Source organism: Denticeps clupeoides, chromosome 17, assembly GCF_900700375.1.
Source record: "Denticeps clupeoides chromosome 17, fDenClu1.1, whole genome shotgun sequence".
Classification (NCBI taxonomy): domain Eukaryota; kingdom Metazoa; phylum Chordata; class Actinopteri; order Clupeiformes; family Denticipitidae; genus Denticeps; species Denticeps clupeoides.
Window position 1 is genome coordinate 9,823,173 of NC_041723.1, and position 24,966 is coordinate 9,848,138.

Sequence of the window (24,966 nt, forward strand, 5' to 3'; positions counted from 1 at the left end):
TCTAATGCGCAGGTGATAACGCTTCTGGCTTAGCGTTATCACCTTCTGATGTGGTCCATTTGCCCCACTGCTCTACCATTCCAGTTTCATCTTATACATAAAAGTCTTTCCAAAAAAGTATTTGGAGTTAATATATGTAGTTTATTGCAAATTCACCTGTTATTATGTTCAAAAAACACCCACCAGCTAATAAAAACCAATGCTGCACCTTTATGTTGTCCTCTGTGTCCCCTGTTGCTCTTTTGTCCTCCCTCTCTTGCCACCAAATGAGAGTAGGTGGGCTGGCGTGAACGTGGCCGGCCTGCTCTGCCTGTGTAACTAATTACCGATATCTGAGAGCCCGCAGCTCACCCGCAGTAACCTTGAGCATTGGGGAAAGGTCTAATTAAATCGTCTAATTCCACCAGCCAACGTGTGTAGGAACGATATGTAATTTGAAAGAGCAGGAGGCGGTCACGGATCTCATCGCCGCCTCTCTATCTACAGACGGCCGAGGCCCAGACGTGCGCATTAGACATTTTAAAATGTGTCTCATTTATCCGCGAGGCCAGCCTTGGCCGTATGTTTAAAAACAGACAAGCGTGAAAGTGCCAGTAATGGAACCTTATATGATTTTTATCTGGAAAGGGGAGGAAAGAGCGTCCATGAAATATGATTCGTCTCCTCGCAGCGTGGCAGCAAATGCCACCCGCTTCACATTTGTGTTTGCCGTTTGTTCGGACATTATCAGTCTCCTAGCCACCCATAGCCATCTGGATTGGGGTCAAGAGAGGACCTCTTTCAGTTTTGATGGCAACGCCTTCACGTACGGCACAGCAGATCTAATGCGGCAAAAACTTACAGCATTAATCAAAATGAATTTAGTTTATTGCGAGTGGATATTTAATCCAGCAAATGGCATTGTAGCGTGATTGCAGCTTGCGTCTATGCTTGTGTCTCTGTTATGGGTTCGTGTACTAAGGAAATTGTTCCGTGCCGTAATGACATTCATTTATTGGGGTGCATTGTAATGTATTTACTCTAATGTAGACTAAGCACAAGTCCCGCCAATTCTCTTGGGTCATTTTTGAAGACACTTACAGTAAATTACCAAGCGGAGGGCGAACGTTTACAGGTAATGATGTTATCTGTGATGAAGCACCCCAGCCCGTGCTAAGCCCGTGGTTATTAAGCAAGTGGGTTTCTGCATTGCAGAGTAGGGATAAGGTCGAAGGGCGGAAGAAAACTGAATTAGAATGTTACAATTAAAAGCCAATAGGAAAGGGCGAGCAGGGGAGACGGTTGGTGATTAATGCTCCTGTAAGTCTCTTTCTCGCCACGTTAGTTTGATTAAATGCAATGGTGACCTGACGCCGAGCACGAGTTGTAATTTCTATGCTCAGTGCATCAGCGGCACCAGTGATTTGAAATGTGTGAGTCTCCAACCCAGCCTCATCCCAGAAAAGAGGAGTCACAATGGTCACCATACAAAACATCCGTAATCCTATTGTGATCTTGAACCTGATCTTAGTATCTGAGGTCGAATTAGGTCAAATTGGCGGTTGATCAGCAACCGCCAGTCGCTGGGAGTGAATGTGGTCGAAGACTAGAAACCTAGCATGTTATGGATCATGACAGAAAGAGGTGAGGACGCGCAAACCATCCTTTTTAAATCGATTCCTCCCCCTCTCGCTTTCTTGCATTGTTTTTGCAGCTAATCGTTGTGCAAAAGCACTTGTCAGTCATTACAGTGTTCATTCTGTACTGTCTATTCCTAACAGAAAGTTGTTTTGGAGACCCAGCAGACCAGTCAGTGGTGCAAGATTGCACTGATCTAGTAGTACAAACACTTTTCAACCCTATCACTAGTCAGAAAGTTGTATAGTGTGGGCTGGACAGCGATCCTGTGACTTTGAAAATCCTGCAGTTGTGTAGTCCAGGCCACTAATGGGCACTCAAGGTGTAAGAGAAGCGCACTGACTGATTGATCATCACATCGACTCGTCATTCATTCTCTTTATCCCTGAACATGACTTGTAAAGACCTTTTTTATTCTACATGCAGGCTACCACAGGCCAATGTAACAAACACCGGCACTGTGAATAAGCAGATCTTGTAAATACGGTTCGCCACAGAGACCCACTTAAGTGTGCCTGCCATTAATTACTCTCTTTTGAATAAAGGTTAGGCTGGGTCTACTTAAACAGAGCTAATATTGATCACTAGATGTGTAAGATAATTTAAGGTCACACAGAGCACAAACAGCCAGAACCTCCAGTCTGGATCTCTTCCATTGTTTCAGCCTGTCGGCTGCAGTGAATATAATTAAGCGCAACGAGGGCTGTGGCTTTCCGCAGAGGAAAAACCCGCGCCGGTCGCTCCTCGTGTCTCATTAAATAACTCTGATCTGCTTTGTGTTTTATTTTTTCTGACGTTTGAGGGACAAAACTTTTTTTTTTAAGACCCGCCTCACCTTGGGCCTGGCTTTATTTAGAGCACAACTGTATTTCTACACAGCATTAATCTTGCATGGCTGCAGTTTGCGGCTTCGCGGGCTCTGCTCGCTCTCGAAGGCCCCTCGTCTCCAGGAGGAGTGTTCATTCATCTGGACAACGCTCAGTTATGCGTGGTGTGCGGATTCCTAAAAATCCCGGGTAATTGGGGCAGGGCATTGTGCTTAATCCCCATCCAACCCATTAGCGCAGAGAAAACAGAGCCCTTTGGAGTGCGTGATTAGGAAAGATCGGTGACACCGAGCTTAGTGTCGCAGCCGTCACTAGTCCCCTGTCCCCTGTCAAAACAAACCTCCTTCATTCCCACTCACTGGCTGCTTTTGTGTTTCCGTATTCTCATCGCTCCCTTTCTCCTCCCCCCTCACCCCGCCACGAACTGAAATGTCCCCTGTAGGAGTGACGCGATGAGTAACGCGGCCCCTCGGCGGTGCACTAGCGCCATTCTGAATGTGTAATTTAATGTTCGGGCCGTTTCCGTTCCTCCGTGAGCATAATCTCTTCCCGTCCTATTCCGTTCATTGCCCTTCTTTTCTTGATTCGGGCTGTGTGCGCCGCACGCCGCGACATTAATCCTCTGGCCTGGATGTTATCAGCAGCTGCAGAGCCAGTCCCTTCCATCCCTCAACACATAACCCATGCAATATTTATGGCCGACTCTCAGCCACGCATACCCGCAGAGCAGAGACTCCCCTCTCCGTGTTGGTTCGGGGCTTATCGACGTTATGCGGGACGCGTCGCATCAATCTGTCTACCGCGCCGCATACCCCGAACCATGTCCCAGCCTGTGGCCAGACATGGATGCCACCAATTACGGTTTGGAAAACAGATCACCCACCTGCCCACGCAGAGGTGTGAGGATCGGCACTCACTGCTCGTTATCGGTAGATAATTATTCATGCTGTCAGAAAGTTGGAGCAATGGTCACACTCTTATGCGATAAAACAGATCATCTAAAATATATGTAAATAAATAAAAATGTGTGACACCCTAGATGAGGAGCTTTTTTGACAATTTAGTGAATAAGCATCACTCCAAAGTGTGTGAGTGTGTGTTTTTCTCTAGAATGGAAGAAAGATAGAGAACGACATGTTTTCTTCCACTGCTGAAGAGTCTGGCTTGAGGCTCTCCGCACTAACAGCAGTGTTACAGTAAATTAATGTGCCCAGAAAACACACACACCCACACACACCACTGTGCCCTTGGCTCCAGGATTATAGCTGCAACACAATTACTTATTCAACGAAACTGAAATGCCCAAAGAGATGGATTGCACTTTGACCAGCCTGAGACTGTCCTCGCTCTAATGAGGCACAATGCAGGAGCAACTCTGGGACTCAGGACTACAGATTAGATGCCTCATGTCAGATCAGCCAAGGGAGCTCACATTTAATGCAGATCGCACATGTGCTGATGCTTCTTGAACATATATTTATGAAAACATGTTAACTGTGTAAGCATGTATTTCAGGAGTCACAATCTTTTTGTGTCCCTATGAAAGTTATTACCATAGAGTGGCAGCCGAACACGATGCAGGGTTCGCATTGGAGCAACTCAATTTCACCTCAGAGTTGATGGATAAGCCCTTGCCCTGAGTGCCAAGAGGCAACATTTCCATAGCACTTGTGGCAAATAGGCTACTATAAATCTGGGGTGCAGGACTCACGCAATGTAGTCTTAAATTGAACCATTTTTAATTTGGTCACATCGGTTTGGTTTTCTTTTTCATGCAATTTAGTTTGTTTCCACTAGAGGCAGCAACACACTTATGCTTTTTTGACAAAAGCCAACAGATACAAAGCAAGACACATGTTTAATTGTTCTTAAAGTCATAGATTACTTTATAACTGCCTCTGATAACCTTTAATACATTTTTATCTACATTTGCCTGTCCTTTTATTAAAAATTAACAGCTGTATAGACTATAGGATGGTGAAGAACCGTCGTGAGAAGCCTTGTGTGGACACTGTCACTCGTGTGTTGACAATGTACCATTAAACACATGATCAGTAGTGGTCCTTTGATTATTACTGATGAACATGTAGGTGGTGGTGACTGACAGTCCATAGCAGGTGAAAGGTCTACAGTTTAAGGTGGGTGCACTGTATGTCAAGCCTGGCACTTGGTTGTGTATGCTTAATTAGTTTTACACTCATTGTATACCTTTACTGTGTTCGTCTCATTTAGGGAGACCACCCTTGACTACATTTCTGATGAATTCAACATTTAATTTGCACCATCATCCTTCACACATTTTCAGAGCGAGAGAGACATAACGGAAGTCCGGATCTGCATGCGGTCTCATCACGAGCACTGGCTCACCTTAATCAGCTCTGAGATGAATAAATTAACAGAGCATTTGCCACCATTAGCTTATGCAGATGAGCATGAGTGATGACACCTGACCTGCGCTCAGAAGGCAGCTGCAGTGGATGGGGAATAATCCAACCTCATTTAGCCACAAATCAGTGTTTCAGAGCAACCACAGTCCATCCAGATAGTCAGTCACGATCTCCATGTGACATGGAACCACACTTTTTCTCATTCCTTCATGTACATTCAATCTCTACGTTGTGCCGTCAGGCTGGTTTCGGTGATGGTGCAACATTGACTTTACTGCATGAAATACCCCAAAACATTTTGTGGACTGCAACTTGTACAGCGCATATTTCAGCAGCGTATTTTTTTGTTTATTAATGCACACTTTAAGATTATAGCTGAATTTCAGACCAGGCTTTAAAAAGGTGACTTGAACAAAATTACTTTTGTAAAGGTTTTCACAAATGCCGAAAAATATAACATTTCAATAAATGTGTGGTCTTTAGTGGTAAAATATTTATTTATTATCCTGGGACCTCAGTCTAAAAACAAGTATGTGTGTGTGTTTGCAGGAAGCAGAAATTTTACCTCTATGGCTTAATTATTGTGCTGGTACAGACCAGGCCTCCAGAGGTTTGATGGATTTAGGCCATTAGAGAGAAAGAACCCTGCACCACACCAAATTAAAACAACAGCAACATTGTACACGCTCCCCAGAATAAACCATATGGATTCGAATTATAATTAAACAATCAGGCTGCAAAATGCATTTCCGTGTGATTTCGCTCTGTGTATCTCCAAATAGCATTGCAGTTATCCCCTCCACTGGGATAAACACAATTGTGTTTCCATCTCAAAGGCTCTCACTAATTAGGTGGTCAGTCCAGTCAGCTTCCCTTGAATGCACCTTTTTAAGGTGTTTGTTTAATGAGGGACTGCAGCAGGAGACAAGCATACTTTAGCCTACTTGTGCATTTCGTAGGACAATCAGAACTGCCGCTTCTACTGATTGCCTCCGTGATGACTGTGTTGTGACCGGTAACACAATTAGGACAAATTCATTATAATGCAAGCTGCAGTAACTGCTATTAACACATGTGAATGTTTACTGCTGCTGCAACACAACCTTTATAATACAGAATTAAATATGTAGATAATCTGTAATCCTATTTTACTCACTGTAATAATAACGTTATTGGATCCAACATGGTTTGTGCTCTGTTACAAAGTTAAATTACTTTCGTTTGTTCATGTAACACACAAAAAAAGTTGAATGAAAATTGCTCTGGCAGGTAAATTGCAGCTAGTATTGTAAAGGAGTGTATCAGGAATTGTAATGCATTTTAAGAAGAGCCTCTATTCATCTTTCCCTCATGCCCGTGTCAATTCACATTTTAATATGTAATTTCATTCTGGCTTATAATGCAGATTTATTGCATTTAAAATAATCTTTATTCCCCTCCTTCCCCTTCCCTCTCACACCAGCAGAATAATTCCAGTTATTAAGAAGGATTAATCCATTTTTATATTAAAAACAATTTCTCTCCTTAAAAGGCAAAAATCATTTATTTTAATTGACAGTTTTCGGATCAGTGATATTTATTCTGAGCTGAGATGAGTTACTAAAGCATTAAGACCAGAGAGCCCCTTAATCGGGCCTTTTAAAATGGTTACAATAGCAGTAGGATCATTCTAATAATAAATAATATAGGCCATCATGTTTGCTTAAGAAACACTGCAAATAGAAAATATCATTATCTATTTGATTTCTTAACATCAAATATATAAATATAGTAAAATGCATTTACAGGTATGTGGTTCTCTAGAACTTGTTCATAAAAATGAATAATAGGTTATTAGAGGATGCTGCATACAGCAGACAGTCTGTAATAAAAATTACTACAACAGTGGGTATCTTATGTTTCTGAGACAATTTTTGATTTTACCAATCAGCACAATGTCTGTATTAATAATCATGTCTGATTATTAATACATTGTTATACGTTATGCTTTTGAGGGTAGGAATTATGTGCTGATATTATTGACATTATGTTCTTGTGACTCCACAGCCATATGTCAGGTCATGTTAATGAATTAATGACTGACGCGCTGATGGAACCAACCTGTTTTAAGATAGTAATAGTAATATACAGCATGTGCTTGACTTAACTGTAATAGCAGATTCAACACCATTCAAGGGGGTGTAAAACTCCCCCAATAATATCATTAACAAATGAGCCCTTAAATGTTAATGTGCATTTGGCAAGCAGCCTTCATCTTGCTGATTAAAAGGTTGTGAGGAGCCTCTGTGCGCCCCGCAGGTCTGTATATGAATGAAGGTAAATCTAAAAGCATAATAGTTTTAAACATCTATCCTGCTTACGAGTCCTGATTACATGTGTCAGGACTCATTTTTATTTAATTAGTGAAATGATTTTATTCTTCCGTCTTCCTTCTTGACTGAACATCATAGAAGACTGGGCACACATATTTTACTGGTACAGGCTGAAAACAGGTGTCTGTCTTGATTCACATGGAGCACATCTGAAGTAAGATGTGTTTGAAGGTCTCCAGAGTCAGGAGTGACAGCTTTGGTAAATGCATAAAAGAGGTGATGAAGGAATTCCCCATTGGATTCCGTTAAACCAGGTGATGTGGCTTGTATATCAGTGGAAATAAACATACAAGATGCAATGAACAGTGTTTGCACTTCCAAGCTAACATTTTACGTAAAAAAATGACATATATAAAACTGCAAAAGACAAATCCCAGCCATGTACAGTAAAAGAAAATTGTATAGGATGGTGAACGTGTAGTGTCATTGTGAAATATTGCACCACAGCACATGGTGACACAGTGAAATGTGTCTTTAACCATTTACATTTACAGCATTTATCAGACGCCCTTATCCAGAGCAACTTACAAATCAGTAATTACAGGGACAGTCCCCCCTGGAGCAACTTAGGGTTAAGTGTCTTGCTCAGGGACACAATGGTAGTAAGCGGGATTTGAACCTGGGTCCTCTGGTTCATAGGTGAGTGTGTTACCCACTAGGCTACTACCACCCTACAACCATCTCCCTTGGTGAGCAGTGGGCAGCCATGACAGGTGCCCGAGGGGCAGTGTTTGGTGAGGGTACTTTGCTCAGTGGAACCTTGACGCTTCCAAATGCAAACAGTCCGTTTCCTTACCGGCTAGGTCATCACTGCCCTGTACTACTACAGTAGTATATTAAAATGTGTAAAATATGACTAAAGGTTAAAGCACTCAGGTAGAGGAGAGCTGTACTAGACACACCAGAGGACGTCCCCATGTGTCCATTTTACGTTGAGAAGTCTGTCTCACAAAAACAGGATTAAGCCATGGCCAGGGCTCCAATGGACATTTGTAACTGAAATGTACCAGATGTTGGATAACAGGGTCATGTGCTCTGCCCAAATATAGTTAGGCAAGTGCTAATTGCAGCTCATCAATCAGTTTCATTTGGCAAAGGCATTACAATTTTCTTTCCCTAGAATGTTTTAATATTAGTGAAATACTTTTCAGAAGAAACAAATGTAACCTCTTCTGTTGTCCTCCTTCTGAAGGCCTACTTTTAAATTGCTGAGGCAGACTTCAGTGGTTACTTAATCCACTACTTCCTTCTGATCTTCACAAACATGTCCTGTAGCATTGGTCCGTCTCAAGGACATCTCTTAAGCATTACTCACATCTCGCACCCCGCAGCACTCAAGTGGACCTCATAGATTCATCAATTTATTAAAACTTTCTCACTTCATTACTTTCCAGGACAAAGTTTCATGGGGAACAGGGCAGAGAAAAAGGGTCTCCTTTGACAGCAAAAATGCAATTTCACAGTCAGCTTGCATTTATATAGTGTATTTTACACAACAATAGAGCACAAATCTTAACTTTACTCTTGCATGACTTTGGGATTTAAGGGCTTGCTTGGGCAAATCAGATCTTTTGAAACTCTACTGCAAATGTCACACACTTCATCTAGTCCCCGAAACTGATAAAACAACTCACCTTGTTTCACTTGACTTTTCCCAAATGCTATTATTGCACTTTCGTTCCGATTCCAATATTTAGCCAGTGGGTCAGTGTTCGAGACAGGTAAGGGTAGCTCTGGAGTTATGAAAAATTAACTGGCAGGTGTGGGCCATATTTTTCCTTCAGCATTGTTCTTAAAACACACAAACATTTATAGAATAATACATATCCTGATAAAGAAGAAATAATTTATTGTGCGAGTACATTGCAGAAGAAGATTATGGGACATGCTAACAAACAAACTTGAATGGATAGCAATGGTACTATTAGTAATGAAATAATCTGCTTTGGGAAAATGTTCATTTTTTGTATTTCCCAATCAAGTGTTTTAAGTGGGACATCAGTTCTGGGCTGTCACAGTATGCTGCAATATTGAGAGTGTGGCAGCTCTAATTTCTTTATGTGGGCTTTTGTGTGGTACCTGACAATGACAGGTAAGCAGTAGTGTTATGCAGTTGGTGATTGTGGACACAGGTCAAATCTCAGAGTTTGCTATTCTGTTGAAACTGTGCCACTAGTCCCAAGATCTGCTCTGAGGCCGTGATGACCTTGTTCTGCAGGTAGGCTGCGCTGTTCGCTGCAGTGTCCCCAAGGAAATAGCGATAGTTGACCATGATGCCACAAGAATTGGTGACCCCACGAGGGCTGGTGTCCGCATGCCAATTCAGCCTCCACATGGTGGCGCCATTCTGCAGATGGAAGTTGGCAACGGGGTTCAGGGCGTAGCCACGCCTCTTCTCCCCGTACAGGTACCAGGCGCACAACCGCATCAGTGCCGGCTCCAGGACTTGTGCCAGCTGCTCCGACCGCACCCACTCCCCCGATGCCAGCAGCCTCCTCAGGGCATCCAGAGCAGCTCCACCTGGGACAGCACCGGTCACCTCCTCCACCTCCCGCCACTCTTTCTCAGACAGAAGCTCACTTGCAGACCCTTCCTTCTGAGTCTGTCCCAGCATGCCTTGCAACCACACAGCAAAGCCAGGGATGGGAGACAAACTGGAGAACTGAGACATGTGGGGGAACTCACTCTGAAGGAAACAGAGACAGAATGAGAAACATTTAAATGCAAAAGTCTGAAATTCACTCTAACGCAAAACCCTTTAAATTTCTAAATCACGGATCACATTAAAAGCAACATGTTTACTCCTGACTGATGCAATAAATACCTTCTCATACTTTGAATAACCATGTTAGAGGACATCCCATGCTTGTAGAATGGATGTCTAAAGTCTCTAGTTTCTTTTTTAAAGACCTAGATAGGTAGTGGGGAGCACAATGCCAGGATTCATTCAGGCTTAAACTGTAAAAGAATGGTTCACAGAGCATAATACCACCAAACACGAGTCCTGATGTTAAGCCCATTGAGGATCTTTGAGATGTACTGGAGAAGACCTTACACAGTGGATCAGATCTCCAATCCAAAACACAAAATCTGGGTGAATACAACTCTGACATCGGATACGTTTATCGAAAACAGTGCCAAGTCAATGCATGGGTCAATGCATCCCACACTCAAAGCTAAAAGGTGTTCAGGCCAACTATTACAACACAAGATTCTTCCTGTTTGGGCAGGAAGCATCATCACACACTGGGATAACACAGACTGTTAATGCACTTCAAGGTCATATGGTCACTACAACCAAGCGCAGTGAAGCAACCAGGCCCTTGTGTGGGAAATTTTGGTTTACTGTAAAATGCTCTACTGCAGAGTAGAGGAGTTATTCTGTTCCCCCGCCGAGAGTCTTCGGGTCAATAGGGGTTATGCAGCTGCTTCTTCTATCAATATACACAGTTTCCCTATGCACAGAAGGTAGAGAAGGGGCTGAGTTCTCATCAGTGACCTGAGCCCTTGAGTCTCAGTGCTCACTGGAGAGAAAAGGGAAAACCCAGAAAACTCACAGCACTAGAATTGATAGAGATGGATGAGTTCTCTATCCACCACGCTAATATTCCTTCCTCTTTCTCTCTCTCTGCATCCTTTGGTCCTTGTGAGGAACTGACACCAGACAAGCACCAGAGTAAAACTCTCCTCCTTCCTGAACAAACCAGACATGTCAGGCTGGGCCCAGAGGATGACTGAGGATGAAGCCTGCCTTTCATTCCTCAAACTTGTGCTCACTCACCCTCTCTGGTGTTCAGTCATCCAGGGCATGTCAGGAGGTCATTTCTCATTCATTAGATCAATTTATGGCAGAACCTCGGTCAGCAGGTTTGAGGTGCAGCGATTGGAAAGTGAGAGGCAAGGAGAGGGAGTGAGAAAAAAAAAAAATCCCCCTGAGTGTAATACCGAAAGACAACTGGACCCTCCTTCGTTCCTCTTAAATCACACCATGACCTTTTTTCTATCTACTTTTATCCATCCATCACTGGACTGGTCCCTCGGTGGCAGCGTGAGTCACCTTCACCACCTCCCAAGCTCCCTCTGGCCGTTCCATCAAACAAGGACTCATCTCAGCAGTCCGCCTGCTTTGCCCGCTCACTCTTTTCTCCTGTTTCATCACACCTCTGCACTCCGGAGGAAACCACCTGAGAGGGTTTGGGTTCTGGTCTGATCACTGTTAGTATAACCACTGGGTAAATTTACAGACATTTAAAGAAATAACCTGAATGATCCTGATGTCACAGCAAATCAATAAAAATATTTCAATGCTTAATGAAGTAGTGTCTTCCAGGATGACTACATACCCAACGATCAATTGCCAATGTTATTTAAGAAGCATTTTCAAAAGCAGTTTGCTTTAATTTGCAGATTTGTATACATAAATTCAGTTCTTCTGAAGATCTCAGTGACCTCCAGCGCTGTACTTTCGTAGGACGCAGTAAAATAAATTTGCTCATGAGATTTCATCATTGCTGGATATGCTGGGTGGTAGTAGCCTAGTGGGAAACACACTCACCTATGAACCAGAAGACCCAGGTTCAAATCCCGCTTAGTACAATTGTGTCCCTGAGCAAGACACTTAACCCTAAGTTGCTCCTGGGGGACTGTCCCCTGTAACTACTGATTGTAAGTCGCTCTGGATAAAGGCATCTAATAAATGCTGTAAATGTAAATGTACAGGGATCACTGACCCCTGAGCTCAAGCCGATCAAACAAAGTTGAATGAACTACAACAAGCCTGGCCTTCTTGTCCAACGTCAGCAAAGTGGAGACCTGTTCCATGAAGTTTATTCAATGCCATTACCACCAAATAAATAAAATCTGTCTAGGTCTGCATTTTTCATTTCTGAACAACCTCTAGACAACTTCTGAATGCCTGTGCCTATAATAACAGAGCCCAGAAAATCTGTGACCAGAAAAAGCTGTTTATTATGGTTTTTTTTCTCTTATAGTTTTCAAATGTGTAGAGCTTCAAGTGGTTCCCCGAGTGTGAGTCATGCTGACACCAATTTAGCTTTGGGTGTTTAGTAGAATCTCGATCTAGAGAAACCTATAATGAAAAACAGCCTCCCAACTATAAGACAAGCAGCAGGAAGCTATATGCTGTTCTTATTAAAAAGTAGACCCTGCTTACATGCACGCAGTCATGTCCAACTCAATTCCCAGCTGAATCAATGCTCTTAAAGCAGTAATAGATCCATCATAAATGTAAGAGCTCTTTTAGAGTGGCCCTCATCTCCAGGGAGGGCTCTTAACATGGGCCAACCTCCATTACACAAACATCTATGCCACCCCTGTTTATCAGCATGTCCATGAGGGAAGGAGTCCTCTAAATCCATAAAAATGAGGGGTCCTTGTTTTCCCCCCACCCCTCTCATTTCATTTGGAATTCATTTAATAAGAGGAAGCATAGCACCCTGACACTGGATGGTTTTACCCTCCCTCTCAATGATATTGCGGGTGACAGCTGAAATTTCATTATTTCTCCTTTTCGATCTCCCCGTCAGGGTGGGGGAGGACATCAGTCCTTGCATCAGTCCGCTATTCCACTACATCAACAGTCCGCCTGTACAAACCCGAGGTGCTTCGGGACACAAAGACTCTGCTCTGCTGCTAGGAAATCGGTGTGACAACACATGCAGATGAGTATTCCACGACCAGCAGAATGCTGAGCTAGCGGTGCACAGGAATGTCTACCTTGACTCAAGTCCACCCACTCTTATTGAATTATATTCTTCCATATTTTTCTTTTTTGTTCACTATATTGACTTAAGGTCACACAATATTGCATTCAATGTCACAGGCTCATACCATGTTATTAGATTAAAAAGATCATAATTTCTATAGCGGGGCTGGGATACACTCACTGGCATGCATATATACAAGAATAAGAAATTATGCCATTTTTTTCCACTATTACAAAATATGGGGATGATACTTTGCTCAGTGGCACCTTGGCGGCTTGGGAATCGAACCGGCAACCTTCTGATTATGGGGCCTCTTCCTTACCCGCTAGGTCACCACAATGCACAACATAAAAAGCTTAATTGTAGTGACACTACACATGAATGCCACAGCAGGAACTTGTGAATTATTTGTGAAAATCATAATTTGTGAAATCGGAACAATTGCCACATTCTGAACAGTTCAGCGTCTGTTCCTGCTATGGCATGCATGCACAGTGGCACTACACTTGAATTAAACTTGCAAAGTAAAGGAGAAGCTCAACAGACACTGTTAAGGCTCAGAATGAAAGCTGTTGACCGGTCAGAACCTTTGAGCAGCACTGTCTGAAAAACCCTGATAAATCAATTCCACTGTCCTGTGGATACCTCTATTCTATCTTGTGTTTACAGACTGACAGGAAAGGAAGCAGCTCTACACACCGCTGTCTACAGAAAGCCTAGTGGGACGGTTCCATGAAATCAAGGCTGCTGAAAGATGTCAGACTCAGCAACACGTTGGCACCAAACAACAGCATTGGCAGAGACCTCAAGACCTATGTTGACCCCTTTTCAAAAAAACCACACCGACCACCGAAGGTCTCCCACATCCAGTGCTTTTCAGCTGTGCCTGAAGCGGTAAGATCGTACCGCAAAATATTCGACGGGCAGCCTGGCCTGAGGGCAAATCATTTTCCCCAAAACGTCACCCACCGCTCCGATTCCACTCTGCGTCAAACTCACCTGCAGTTCGCGCACCACCCTCTTGATAAGGTAGTTGCCCAGGTCCACCCCCTGCAGGCCAGCCTGGGTGGAGGAGATAGAGTAGAAAATGGCTGCGTTGATCTTATTTACATCTTCTTGTGAATCCAGAGTGGCGAACTCCCTCACAATACTCTGAAAATGAAGGCCAGTGAGGAAATGTGAGAATGGTGCATTTCACCTGCACACACAATAGAGGTATTCTAAAAATGTACATTTTAGGCATATCCAGAGCATCTTAAAATCTTTAGTTATAGGGACATTCCCGCTGGAGACACTCAGGGTTAAGTGTCTTTCATGGCATTAAGTGGGGTTTTTGTGGTTGTCTTGTTCATAGGAGAGTGTGTTATCCACCAGGCTATTACCACTAAAATGCTCAATAACAACTACAAATAATGTGATTGTATAACATGGCGTCAAAGACATCTGTGTATTGCGGAGGTATTTTCAGAAGTAAGTATGTTAACCAGTGGATTGTCCTGTTATTCCACTGTGCACCTCTGTGTAATACTGAGTTTATGTAGCCCAAAGCCCCCAACTCAGTCACACCTAAGAAGATGAAGAACTAACTCCGGTTATGTGGTATGAAGTTTTCTATTTAGCAGACGCCCTTATCCAGAGCGGCTTAAAATCACTAGTTACAGGGACAGTCCCCCTGGAGCAACTCAGGGTTAAGTGTCTTGCTCAACTGTGGTTGAATATGGAATAAATACGGAATGAGTTGGAGCGCAAAGGATTTAATGGACCTCAGCCCAGGAAAAGGAGGACATTTTCTGGGCCATGTTTGAAGGACCTTCCAAATTGGGACAGCCTTGTTGGGCAGCTTACCTCACATCCGGTCTGCAAATGCATCCTCCAAAGACAAAGAAACTAACTGTCCTGAGGGTTTTTCTAACCTCTTTAATTATTTTAATCCTGCCACTTCTATATATTTATTCTTTCTTGGACTATATAAGACCTCAGTTTGACACACACACACACACGTGTATATATTGTTGTATATATTAAAGCAAGTGGCTGTACGTTTCAGAAGGTTTGGTTCTGTCAAGGGATGAAACCAAGTGTCAAAAGCTATAGGGTTCATGCAAGTGTTGAGTATTGCAAACACAGTTAAAAGTCCATTCATGTCAATGTATTAAGTACATTACACTTGTAAGAAAATATTCAAAGACTTTTTTTTTCCCCAATGTCAACATCTATAGCAGATAACACCCCTGCATTCACCTGCTCAGCACCTGCAATGCGCGAGATGCTATTTCACAAGCCCAGTCCCTGAGAATACACACCTCACGTCCAGTCAGCATTATACATAAATACATGCACAACTCTGACTTATCCAGGTTACAGTGCAACGTGTGTCCCCATACCTGGATGTTGTCTGAGATGTGCTCCGTCAGGGCCACGTGCAGCACCACCAGTGGTTCTCCAGGCATGGACGCATGCGTGAAGGCGTAGCAGCGGCGGTACGGACCCACCCGCCGTTTAATGTCCGTCCAGTTCCTCACAGGGTGTACCGCCTCATACCTGCGGCACAACAATTTATGTTTGATGTAGAAATTATACATGATGTGTCAGGGATTTACAAGTTTTCCTTAAGCTTCCTCCTTAAGCATTTTTCAGAACCACTAATAAAGATTTGTTGAATAATTCATGTTCAGTTGGAAGGAAAAAGATAGTTTGTAATTAAGCAGAAAGAGAGTTTCAAGAACTTTCAAGGAAGGTGTGTGTGTGTGGTAGCCTAGTGGGTAACACACTCGCCTATGAACCAGAAGACCCAGGTTCAAAACCCACTTACTACCATTGTGTCCCTGAGCAAGACACTTAACCCCAAGTTGCTCTAGAGGGACTGTCCCTGTAACTACTGACTGTAAGATGCCCTAGGGCATCTGATAAATGCTGTAAATGTAAAGGTCTCGTTCAGGCTCTCACTGGCTGATCTTCTGTAGGATCTCACATGGCGACTGCCAGGTGATCCTCTCCAGCTGTAGAAGACCCACAGAGAACCACTCCGACAGCAGGCTCTTCAAGGTCCCATTCAGGTCCTAAAGCAACAGCAGACATCCAGTTAACCTCCTACAACTAATAGTAATTCTACAGGTGGAGAACAATACTGCATTTACTTTTCAGAAAACAATAGGAGAACGGTTTCTTTCAATTTACACATGACGTCACTATTTCTAAAAAATAAGGACATTTTACAATAGACTGTTTAGGTAAATTCATTTTTTTTGCTTGCAGCTTAGATGAACTGGGGTTTGTTTTCACTGGTTTGTATTGGTGCATCAGACTTTTGCGCAGACAAGAAACAGAACCCACATTATACAATTATTGTGAAAGAAGCATTTTAATGTCTGTGTTATTACAAAATGTCAATGTACTTTACGCCTAATCAGGCCTGAGCTGACGTTCTGAACTCTTTATTGCTTTGGTGCTCTGCTCGGCTGTGTAGGGGTGTTTGCCTGCCGGGTGTTTTAATTAGCACAGCTAGATGGAAAGGAGGCAGCGGTCAGAGCTGCTAGAGCTTGGCAACCCCGGTGCTGCAGCGTCCAGCTGCACACTTTTCCAAACACAGCACTATATGTACAGCAGATCCTCGTCATGGTTACAGCATAGCTGCACTTGATCGTACTTCGCCGCTTGGATCAGATTTCCGCTGCTGTTGTGCAGCCCAATTTATCCCGCGGGTAAGCACACACCTTCGGCCTCCCACTCCCAAAAAGCAGATCCTTCCCATTCCGCCACCTAACTGCTGCTTGGTACCCCCCCCCCCTTCCTTCCTTGCCGCTCCTCACAAAATAATTCACTTTTCTGCTGTCGGAAATGGATTAATCCACTTTAATCCTGCAAATGTATTGCTGAGTATTAGTGCGATTCTTATCCTTAACTTGAAGGCACCTGACGGCGCTTAAAATTCTGCACTTTACACACTTTCTGCACCCTTGCTCATGTGGCTGGAATTTCTGTACAGGCCTGAAGGACCAAAAAAAATAAAAAAAATGAGGAAGAAAAGGAAGAAAGAGAAGGAAGAGATAGAGAAAGTTTTCGAAAAACTGCTAGACTTTCAAATCTGTTTAAAAAAAAAAAAAAAAAGGAAGTAAAGCTGAAAAGAAGGGGAATGGGTACCCATGACTGACTCATGACAGATAAACTATAGTTAGGATCTGGCAAGGGGTCGGATAAATAATTCGGACTTGGATGATCGCTCTGGCTAAAGCTCTCTGAGATAATGCAGCGTGTCTGCACATAAAAGCATGGTTGCCACTTCACTCCTGGCTTGGAAGGAGCTCCCGTGTCTGAGACTGTGACACATGGACGAATCAGTATTTCATTGACCTTGCGGCTGATCAAACACTTTGAAATGGTGGCTCGGCCGTCCTCCACTGCAACACTGAAATGACAGTGGAATCAACAATGTTGATGAGCGTGAGAGAGGTCTCTGAAAGGAGAGGTAAAGAAGAGTGGCTTTCATTTTCAACAAAAACCATCGAGATTGAAAATGTTCTGTTGAAGGCCTTTGCTGCAGGAATTCATCTTAAGCAACCCTGTACAACTATCTGAACGGAACAAGGCAAAGACAAATGCCAGCTTTGGATCCTACTTTTGGTAAAGTTAAATGTCGAACTCAATCGCCATCATCTGAAGCAGATAAACTACTAACCTTCCAGGTAGTTTAATAAAAGAGTGATATTTAAACCTATATTATAAGAAAAATAGAAATGGCGACTGTATCAAAATACACATGAAATTCAGGGTCACAACACAGTGACTTATCACTATTATGCAAAATACAAAAATTTTGATGTTTTAAGTCAGTGTTGCCAGATTTATATAATTTTTTTATTGCTTTTTATTTGATGAAATTAAATGCACTCATTTATTAAATCTTAAATAAAAATTACTGGATTTAAAAATCAACCTGAGTCAAGTCAGATCAGTGAATGTATCCGACTCATAATTTATTATTCACCACAGAGTGTCCTAGACAGCAGAAATGGCCATTAAAAGAAAATTTGACCATCAGGCAACCTGCCAACTTCCCTGACGACATAAATATTGCAGAAATATATCAAGGAAATTTAATCGATCCATTTAAACCAAATTCAATGAAGCAATTTTTTGAGTACTATGAGATGAAATGCAAAGTCTGGAGGGTATCCAATGGTGGCCAAAACAGGTTCTCTCAGAGGAAAAAAAGACATTAGATATTGCAGCCAAATGCTAGAAAAGGAAAATAAAATAAAGGAATAAAATGTCTCCTTCTAGTCCATAAAGAGGCCAAATAATAACCTTAGGGAAGTAATGAAGTGAGAATCCTGCTGAGTCTGCATCGCTTAATTGATGACCAATCAATTTTCTTACTAAAGCAATATCTGCACCCAAAACACAGCCTCTCTCACCCCAGTGACCCAGTCTGGCATACACTGGGGACAAGAGGAGATGCTTGCTGAGCTCACTGCCAATCTTTGTTGGGCTGTCCCTTTAAAAAAAGGTCCTTGCCATTCTGCTTGGACAAATAAAAAATAAAAAAAAAAACATCCCCATATTAACATGACCCTGGATTGCTATAGCACAAACGACGTACTGCAATTCCTAATTTGAAAAAAAAAAAGATAAAATACCAAATCTTCTGTACGTGTATATCATGCACATTGGTGTACAGTATTGGCCAAAGGTTTTAGGCAGTGGGGGAAACAGATTTAAATGGTTTTCTCTGAAATTGCTCAAAAAGAGAAAACGTAAAGCGTAAAGTAAAAACAATAATTATTAAAAAGTGAAAGTAGCAATAATTACATTTTATTTAAGAAAAACTATTCAGAGATGTGCTAAGAAGAGCTGGGAATTGGTCCCTTCCAATTCTAACGAATGACAAAATACTGTTTAGATAAATCCGTAGTTTACTTTTTTCGGATTTTAACAAAAGTGCTTGCAGTATTGAAAAATTGTGGTTTTGTTCTTACCAAGACATTTGCAGAGTACTGGATAAAATGTCACACAAACTAATGCGTTTCGTTTTGTGTAACGATCTAAATGTGTGTTTTTTTTCCCTATAGCTATTACAATTGTGCTTTAAATACGTTCTGCCCAGTTTTTCATTTTTAATTCAATACAATTCTGCAACGACTATTGCAACTTTTTGAAAGCTGATGCTGTCACGCCGTCGTTAGGTTTGACCGTCGCGGGCCACCGTACCAACACAATAACACACAGCCTTTACCCTCAGGTGTGCGCTGTCGCCGGCCCCGGACGCCGAAATGTCGATGACTTCGGCGCGGAGGTCCACTAAAAACTTCACCCCGCCCTCCACCCTGCTAATGTGGCTGAGCAGCTGCCGGTACCGCGGGGTCAGGCTGTACCGCAGCCGGTCCTCCGCCTGCAGCACGGTGGCAACGTCCCTCGTCTGCGTGTCCAGCAGCTTCCTCGACAGCTTCCACGCCCCGGTGTGGTCCACGCCGTACTCCGCCGCCAGCCGCTCCAGAAACTGCGGCCTCTGCTCCCCCTCCAAGGCCCGGTAGAAGCGCATGAACTCCACGCCGTGTGACTCCGGGGGAGGGGGGCTCTTGTCCCTGGTCTCGTACGCGGGCAGGGGCGGCACGGTCCTCCGCAGTAAATCCTCCATGCCGTGTGCGGCCGCAGATGCGCAGGAACGCCGGGGTTTGAGAGCAACGGCGGTGCGTCGCGGCGGCCAGGCCCTCCCGCAAGACCGTAGTGACCTAACTAGGTGGAAGGGCGGCATCGCGCTCCCAGCAGCCCGATCTTTAGCCAGAAAGAAACTGAGAACTTACTTCCGGGTCACCTTAAAGCGCCCGCGTCCCCTTTATTTACCGACAGCCTTCTTTATTTACTTATTAACAACGTTAAAACACTCCTGTTTCACGTGCGCCACATAATCTGGCGTTTAAATCACCACAATTTACTGGTATAATATGCTCTTGTGCCACTTGACCTTTGTCACAGTGGTTAGCGGCTAAATTTCGGCGACGTCGTGACTCCTGCCAGGTTTGATCTGCTATAAATATCCCCGGGTGGGGGTTAAACGAGGACTCTCTTCGCCTAGTTGTGCTGGGTCCAACGTTCTTTCCAACCATGCGCAGCGAAAGCCCCGTGGCGTTTGGGGCGTTCAATGCTGCACATTCGGATCAGACGCAAATGCTTCTGCGACTTCTGACCGCACAAATGCTCTCCCGTGCTGATCTTGCGCCCATTGGGCGCCGGTCGCAGACACTTCTAACCTGCAAAAAGTCAATATCAGGGAGGAGGCCTCCCGCTCCGCGCCAATTAGCGCCATTTCTCCAACTAAACATTGCAACCTCGCTGCTGCATGTAATGTGGCATGCAAATTTTGCACTTTTTTTAATAGTGTCGATGGCATTTCCCCCGGAAATTTTACTCAATTGGTATCGTTTCTCTCACGTTTGCACATTTTTAGCCCTTGCGCCACTCAGCCATCTCCTGCAACGGTGGCATCCATTTATTTTTGCTGTGTTGCAAACAAAGCATGAAACTTGAAAACCCTCCTTGGCCCGTTTTATGTAGCTAAATATATTTCTATAAATAAAGTGTTACAATTTCCAAACTCGCGCCACTAATTGCTTGCGTTGTTAATATATATCCGTGTAAAGCCCGCCCGACAGCGCCCCTGCAGGCCCGGGGTGGGGCTGCGTGTGATGAGAAAAGTTCTTCGTGGTCCAGCGCCAGGAGAAAATCAGCAGCAGCAGCAGCAGAGCTTATAACCTTTTAACTGGTTCGTATCAGTTTTAATTGCACTTCAGATAATTGGCAGAGTTTAACCCGTGCGACCACCGCGTTTGAGGTCATTTCTATTTTACGCGCGTTTTCGGAGTTGATGAAAGAATGTGGCGCTGTGAACATTTGTTTGAAGTCACCGCAGCGTGGCCTTCAGCGGGGGACTGGAGTTAAGAAGTGGCATTTACTCCACACGGCTCTTACACGGCTGCAGGGTTCGTTCGCTGTGGCCTGGGCTCTCTTTTGGCGGCACGTTGCTAGCGAAATGGAAAAAGACAAGAAGACGAAACAAGTGAAAAGGGAGAAGAGGGAGGCAGGTTCCGGTGGAGGGACTCCAGGGTGAGCGATTCACCTTCATTTCATTTCTGCTCCGCCTTACTTTACTCACTTTTTTATATATGTAGTCTGAACATAAAATGCATATAAATAATTGTTTCTGACTGTTCCATGAGTATACAGTACAGGCCAAAGTTTGGACACTTTCTCATTCAATGTGTGTTCTGGACCATTTACATTGGTAGATTCTCACTGAAGGCATCAGAACTAGTTATGTGCTTAACAAAAAGTGGAGACCTGGCCTCCACAGTCACCGGACCTGAATCCAATCCAGATGGTTTGGGGTGAGCTGGACCGCAGAGTGAAGGCAAAGGGGCCAACAAGTGCTAAACACCTCTGGGAACTCCTTCAAGACTGTTGGAAAAGCATTTCAGGTGACGACCTCTTGAAGCTCATCGAGAGAATGCCAAGAGTGTGCAAAGCAGTAATCAGAGCAAAGAAACTAGAATATAAAACATGTTTTCAGTTATTTCACCTTTTTTTGTTAAGTACATAACTCCACATGTGTTCATTCATAGTTTTGATGCCTTCAGTGAGAATCTAACAATGTAAATGGTCATGAAAATAAAGACATTGAATGAGAAGGTGTGTCCAAACTTTTGGCCTGTACTGTATATCCCGTGTTGACACAATTACACTTGCTGCATTGTTTTTTGTTTTTTTTCATGTACAGCCTTACCCCTGAAATGGGTGGTAGTAGCCTAGTGAGTAACACGCTCACCTATGAACCATAAGACCCAGGTTCAAATCCCACTTAATACCGTTATGTCCCTGATCAAGACACTTAATCCTGAGTTGCTCCAGGGTGACTGTCCCTGTAACTACTGATTGTAAGTTGCTCTGGATAAGGGCGTCTGGTAAATGCTGTAAATGTAAAAAGTTACATGTATTTTACATTCTGGTGAATTTTAAGGCCGTATTATCCTGGTCTGGTTCACATTTAAGTTGCTCTAAATTAATATGAGGTCCTTTTCATAGAAGCCTTTGGACAAAACGCACTGTTACAGGCCTTCAGGCTGGCAACAAAACCCAAAATATTAAAAACTAAATCGACTCCAGCAACAGCTGCACATTATCATACACAGCCAGTGAGCGAGGGAGTAGGTGGGCACTCACATTTTTTTTTACACGGAGCGTAAAGTGCTCCATCTTTTTATTTGAAATGAATACACTTTTGTTTTCTCGATACCCGACTCACTGTGTGAGATGACGAACACGGTGCGCGGTCGCCCATCAATGGCGATCATAATTAACCATATGAAAGATCTAGGAACAGACACCTGTAAGCGCTGATGGCTGCAGCCTCCTGTGACGAGACCGGATGGCACCTCCGTCACCAGACTTCACTTAAGCTGAAGGTTACGGTGACGGAAGAGGAAGCATGGCATCGAGCTGCTCTCTGAGGGTGGTGATAAAACCGTATGTATTTTTTGCTGCCCCACCACAGTCGCGTTTCCAAGAAGGTCAAATCCAGAGGTGTAAAGAAGTCCCAGGGTGGAGACGAGACCTACGGTGAGAAGGAGGTAAACTACATAAGCATAGCAGATCACTCTGATCAGTCCAGTTTGTCTGTATTATTTTAGGACTGTGAGGGTTACATTTACCTTTTCACACCTGGTTACTTGTGGATGTGTGGTACTGGGTTAGCACATCCTGGATTTATTTAGATGAAGCAGGAGACCTTATACTTGCTGTTCAAAGTCTGTAAAACCGTAAAATAAAAGGTAAATCCACATAACTCATTTTTTTGGACTGATACATTACAAAGACATGCGTTTTAGGTGAGGTAAAAGTACTAAATTGGCACTTGTGGTCACCCTGCTTCTTTTTTTTTTGTCTGCATTTTTGTGGATTTTGTGTTGTTGTGCATTCTGTTGTCAAAATCAGTTTTGACAATTTTGTGCATGCATTGGACTGCATTGCATAATCAGCATGAATATTCAATCCTCAGAATGTAAAAATAGGCATAAATGGCTGCCTGGGAATTGGACACATTCAGGACATGCTGCTCAAAGGTCAAGCCTTATGATTAAAGCACATGCACCATTCAAATAAATGGGTTCAGAAGGGAGAAGAAATCTATGCATGTGTCAATGAATGAGTTTATTAAGGTCAGACTTCGAAATCTAAATCCTGCTTGAATTTACTCCCTGCCAGGTGAAACAAGAACAAGTAGAGAGCTCGGAGTTTCAAGTGGATGACGCAGCACGGTGAGTTTTTTTATTTTTTATTTTATTTTTTTGTATTGTGAGGTTGACGCGTAGGCTTTCTAATTGCGGTGGTGCTCACAGCTCGTCACATCCAACAAAGGTTCGAAAGCTTTAATTTGGCAACAAGCTGCTGCCACACTCCGAAATGAGTTTTAATCCATTTCTGTCTCAAATGGAATCAAATTTTTCTTTTTTTTAAACCCCAGGTTGATGGAAATTAATTCTGATGATTTGGATGTCCAGGATCTGGGACTGCATCTATGTTGATTTACTTCTGAGCATTGGCTCGCTTTCAGGAAATTAATTTCTGGCATTATTGAAATGGGGGGGGTCTGTGGGTTGTCAGGAAAAGTAATGAATTGAAATCCGGACTGTGAGGAGATGGCCTGCAGCTAAGAATTCACTGCAGAGAGGGAGAGTTAGTGAGCGACCAAGCTGGAGACCTTTCCATTCTATTTAACATGAATACTAGACTCTTTGATCTGGAGAATTGGCCAGTAAAAATATCGGGGGGAAAATATTATAATAATTCATCTGTATTGTAATCAGTACAGTTCAGGGACTTCATTCAGTTCCATAACAATGAATTGGACACTATAATGCTTGCAAAATAGATGGTGGGGTGTTACTAACATTACAACCTCCCCCATTTACATAAAGTAACAAGCAGTCGGGCTCAATTCCCAACATATTACTGGCCAATATCATAATGCATATAATTTAGCCAAAATATTAATAATTCTCACCCAGGTGTTGAAAGCAAGATCACGCATGGATTTTACAATTAAATGTAATTTTTTAATGCAACTAATTTTCATTTTTACTTTTGTGAACCTGTATGGAAAGGGATTCTAGCAGATCTAAATGGCATAATTATATAGTTTACCATTATGCTTCATTATAAACACATTTAATTACTGTTATTAAGTTAATTATAATTATTTATTTTTTGTCTTAAGCCTGTGTCATGTCTGTATTTTTCTCTTCCAGGCTCCAGCTGGGGTCGAAGGAGGAGCCAGCAGATGAAGACTTCGTGCAAGAAAAGAGGGGGAAGAAAAGGAAAAGGCAGAAGGAGGATGAAAGTGGGAAAGGGACCTCATGCTCTTCAGAAAAGGCGGCAGCGTAAGTGCTGCTGCTTCCCAAATGTCCCTTTTTCCCCTCACCTTTTTTTTCCTCCCTTTTCCACTAGCAAATGTTTTTTGGGGATAAAGGAAGAATGACAGTCTTCCGCCCACCAATTTTGGCATGCAATCTGGAGGTGTTGCACGATCTAGAACACATTGATGAGAATACAAACATTCAATTTCTGAAACCAGTAATCATTAAACTTCATGAATGTTTGAATTGGCTAGGCTTGCTGGAATTGCTAGATGTTGAGGGTCTGTGTAGTGAGGTGGGATGGCTGGGGTGTGGTTTGGTGGTGGGCGGGGTACATGTGCAGACTGTATGTGGGGTCAAGGACTTATGCCCTATGCCAATGACTAATGTTCTCACCACTACATTGTGCAACAGTAGGAACCAGTGTTTAATAAATGACTTTTTTTTATTACTAATATATTGTGTTAATTTAAGATGGTGCAATCTCGGTTAAAGATGGTAGAATTAAAACCTTAATTTCTAGACATGATTGATTTTGTGTTCATACCTCAGGGTGAAAAAAAAGAAGAGAACTGACATCAGTGCTGAGGCAAAGACTGATAAGAAGAAAAATGAGGGGAAACTGAAGGTAA

The 24,966-nt window shown here is 43.0% G+C and overlaps 2 protein-coding genes across 7 annotated transcripts in view; one reads left to right on the forward strand and one right to left on the reverse strand.

The window, feature by feature from the left end:
• Positions 1–9,029: 9,029 nt before the first annotated feature.
• On the reverse strand, positions 9,030–19,725 carry mlycd (malonyl-CoA decarboxylase). Its single transcript, XM_028957954.1, has 5 exons — positions 19,162–19,725; positions 15,876–15,988; positions 15,314–15,470; positions 13,929–14,081; positions 9,030–9,889 (listed from the first exon to the last, which is right to left on the reverse strand). The coding sequence occupies exons 1-5, from the start codon at positions 19,678–19,680 to the stop codon at positions 9,344–9,346; spliced, it is 1,488 nt and encodes a 495-aa protein (XP_028813787.1). The 5' UTR covers positions 19,681–19,725; the 3' UTR covers positions 9,030–9,343.
• Positions 15,939–24,966, forward strand: part of LOC114766769 (DNA topoisomerase I, mitochondrial) — a 29,911-nt gene continuing 20,883 nt past the window's right edge. For 3 of the 6 annotated variants that reach the window (XR_003742860.1, XM_028957949.1, XM_028957953.1), the window contains exons 1-5: positions 19,156–21,029; positions 22,474–22,549; positions 23,184–23,236; positions 24,227–24,358; positions 24,887–24,962. Coding sequence is in view for 5 of the 6 variants with exons in the window: in XM_028957949.1 (XP_028813782.1) it covers positions 20,791–21,029; positions 22,474–22,549; positions 23,184–23,236; positions 24,227–24,358; positions 24,887–24,962 (576 nt within the window). In the remaining variant the exon portion in view is untranslated. Of the gene's footprint in view, positions 16,011–19,155; positions 21,030–22,473; positions 22,550–23,183; positions 23,237–24,226; positions 24,359–24,886; positions 24,963–24,966 lie in introns of those variants that run through there. The other 3 variants (XM_028957950.1, XM_028957951.1, XM_028957952.1) reach the window with 3 other exon arrangements.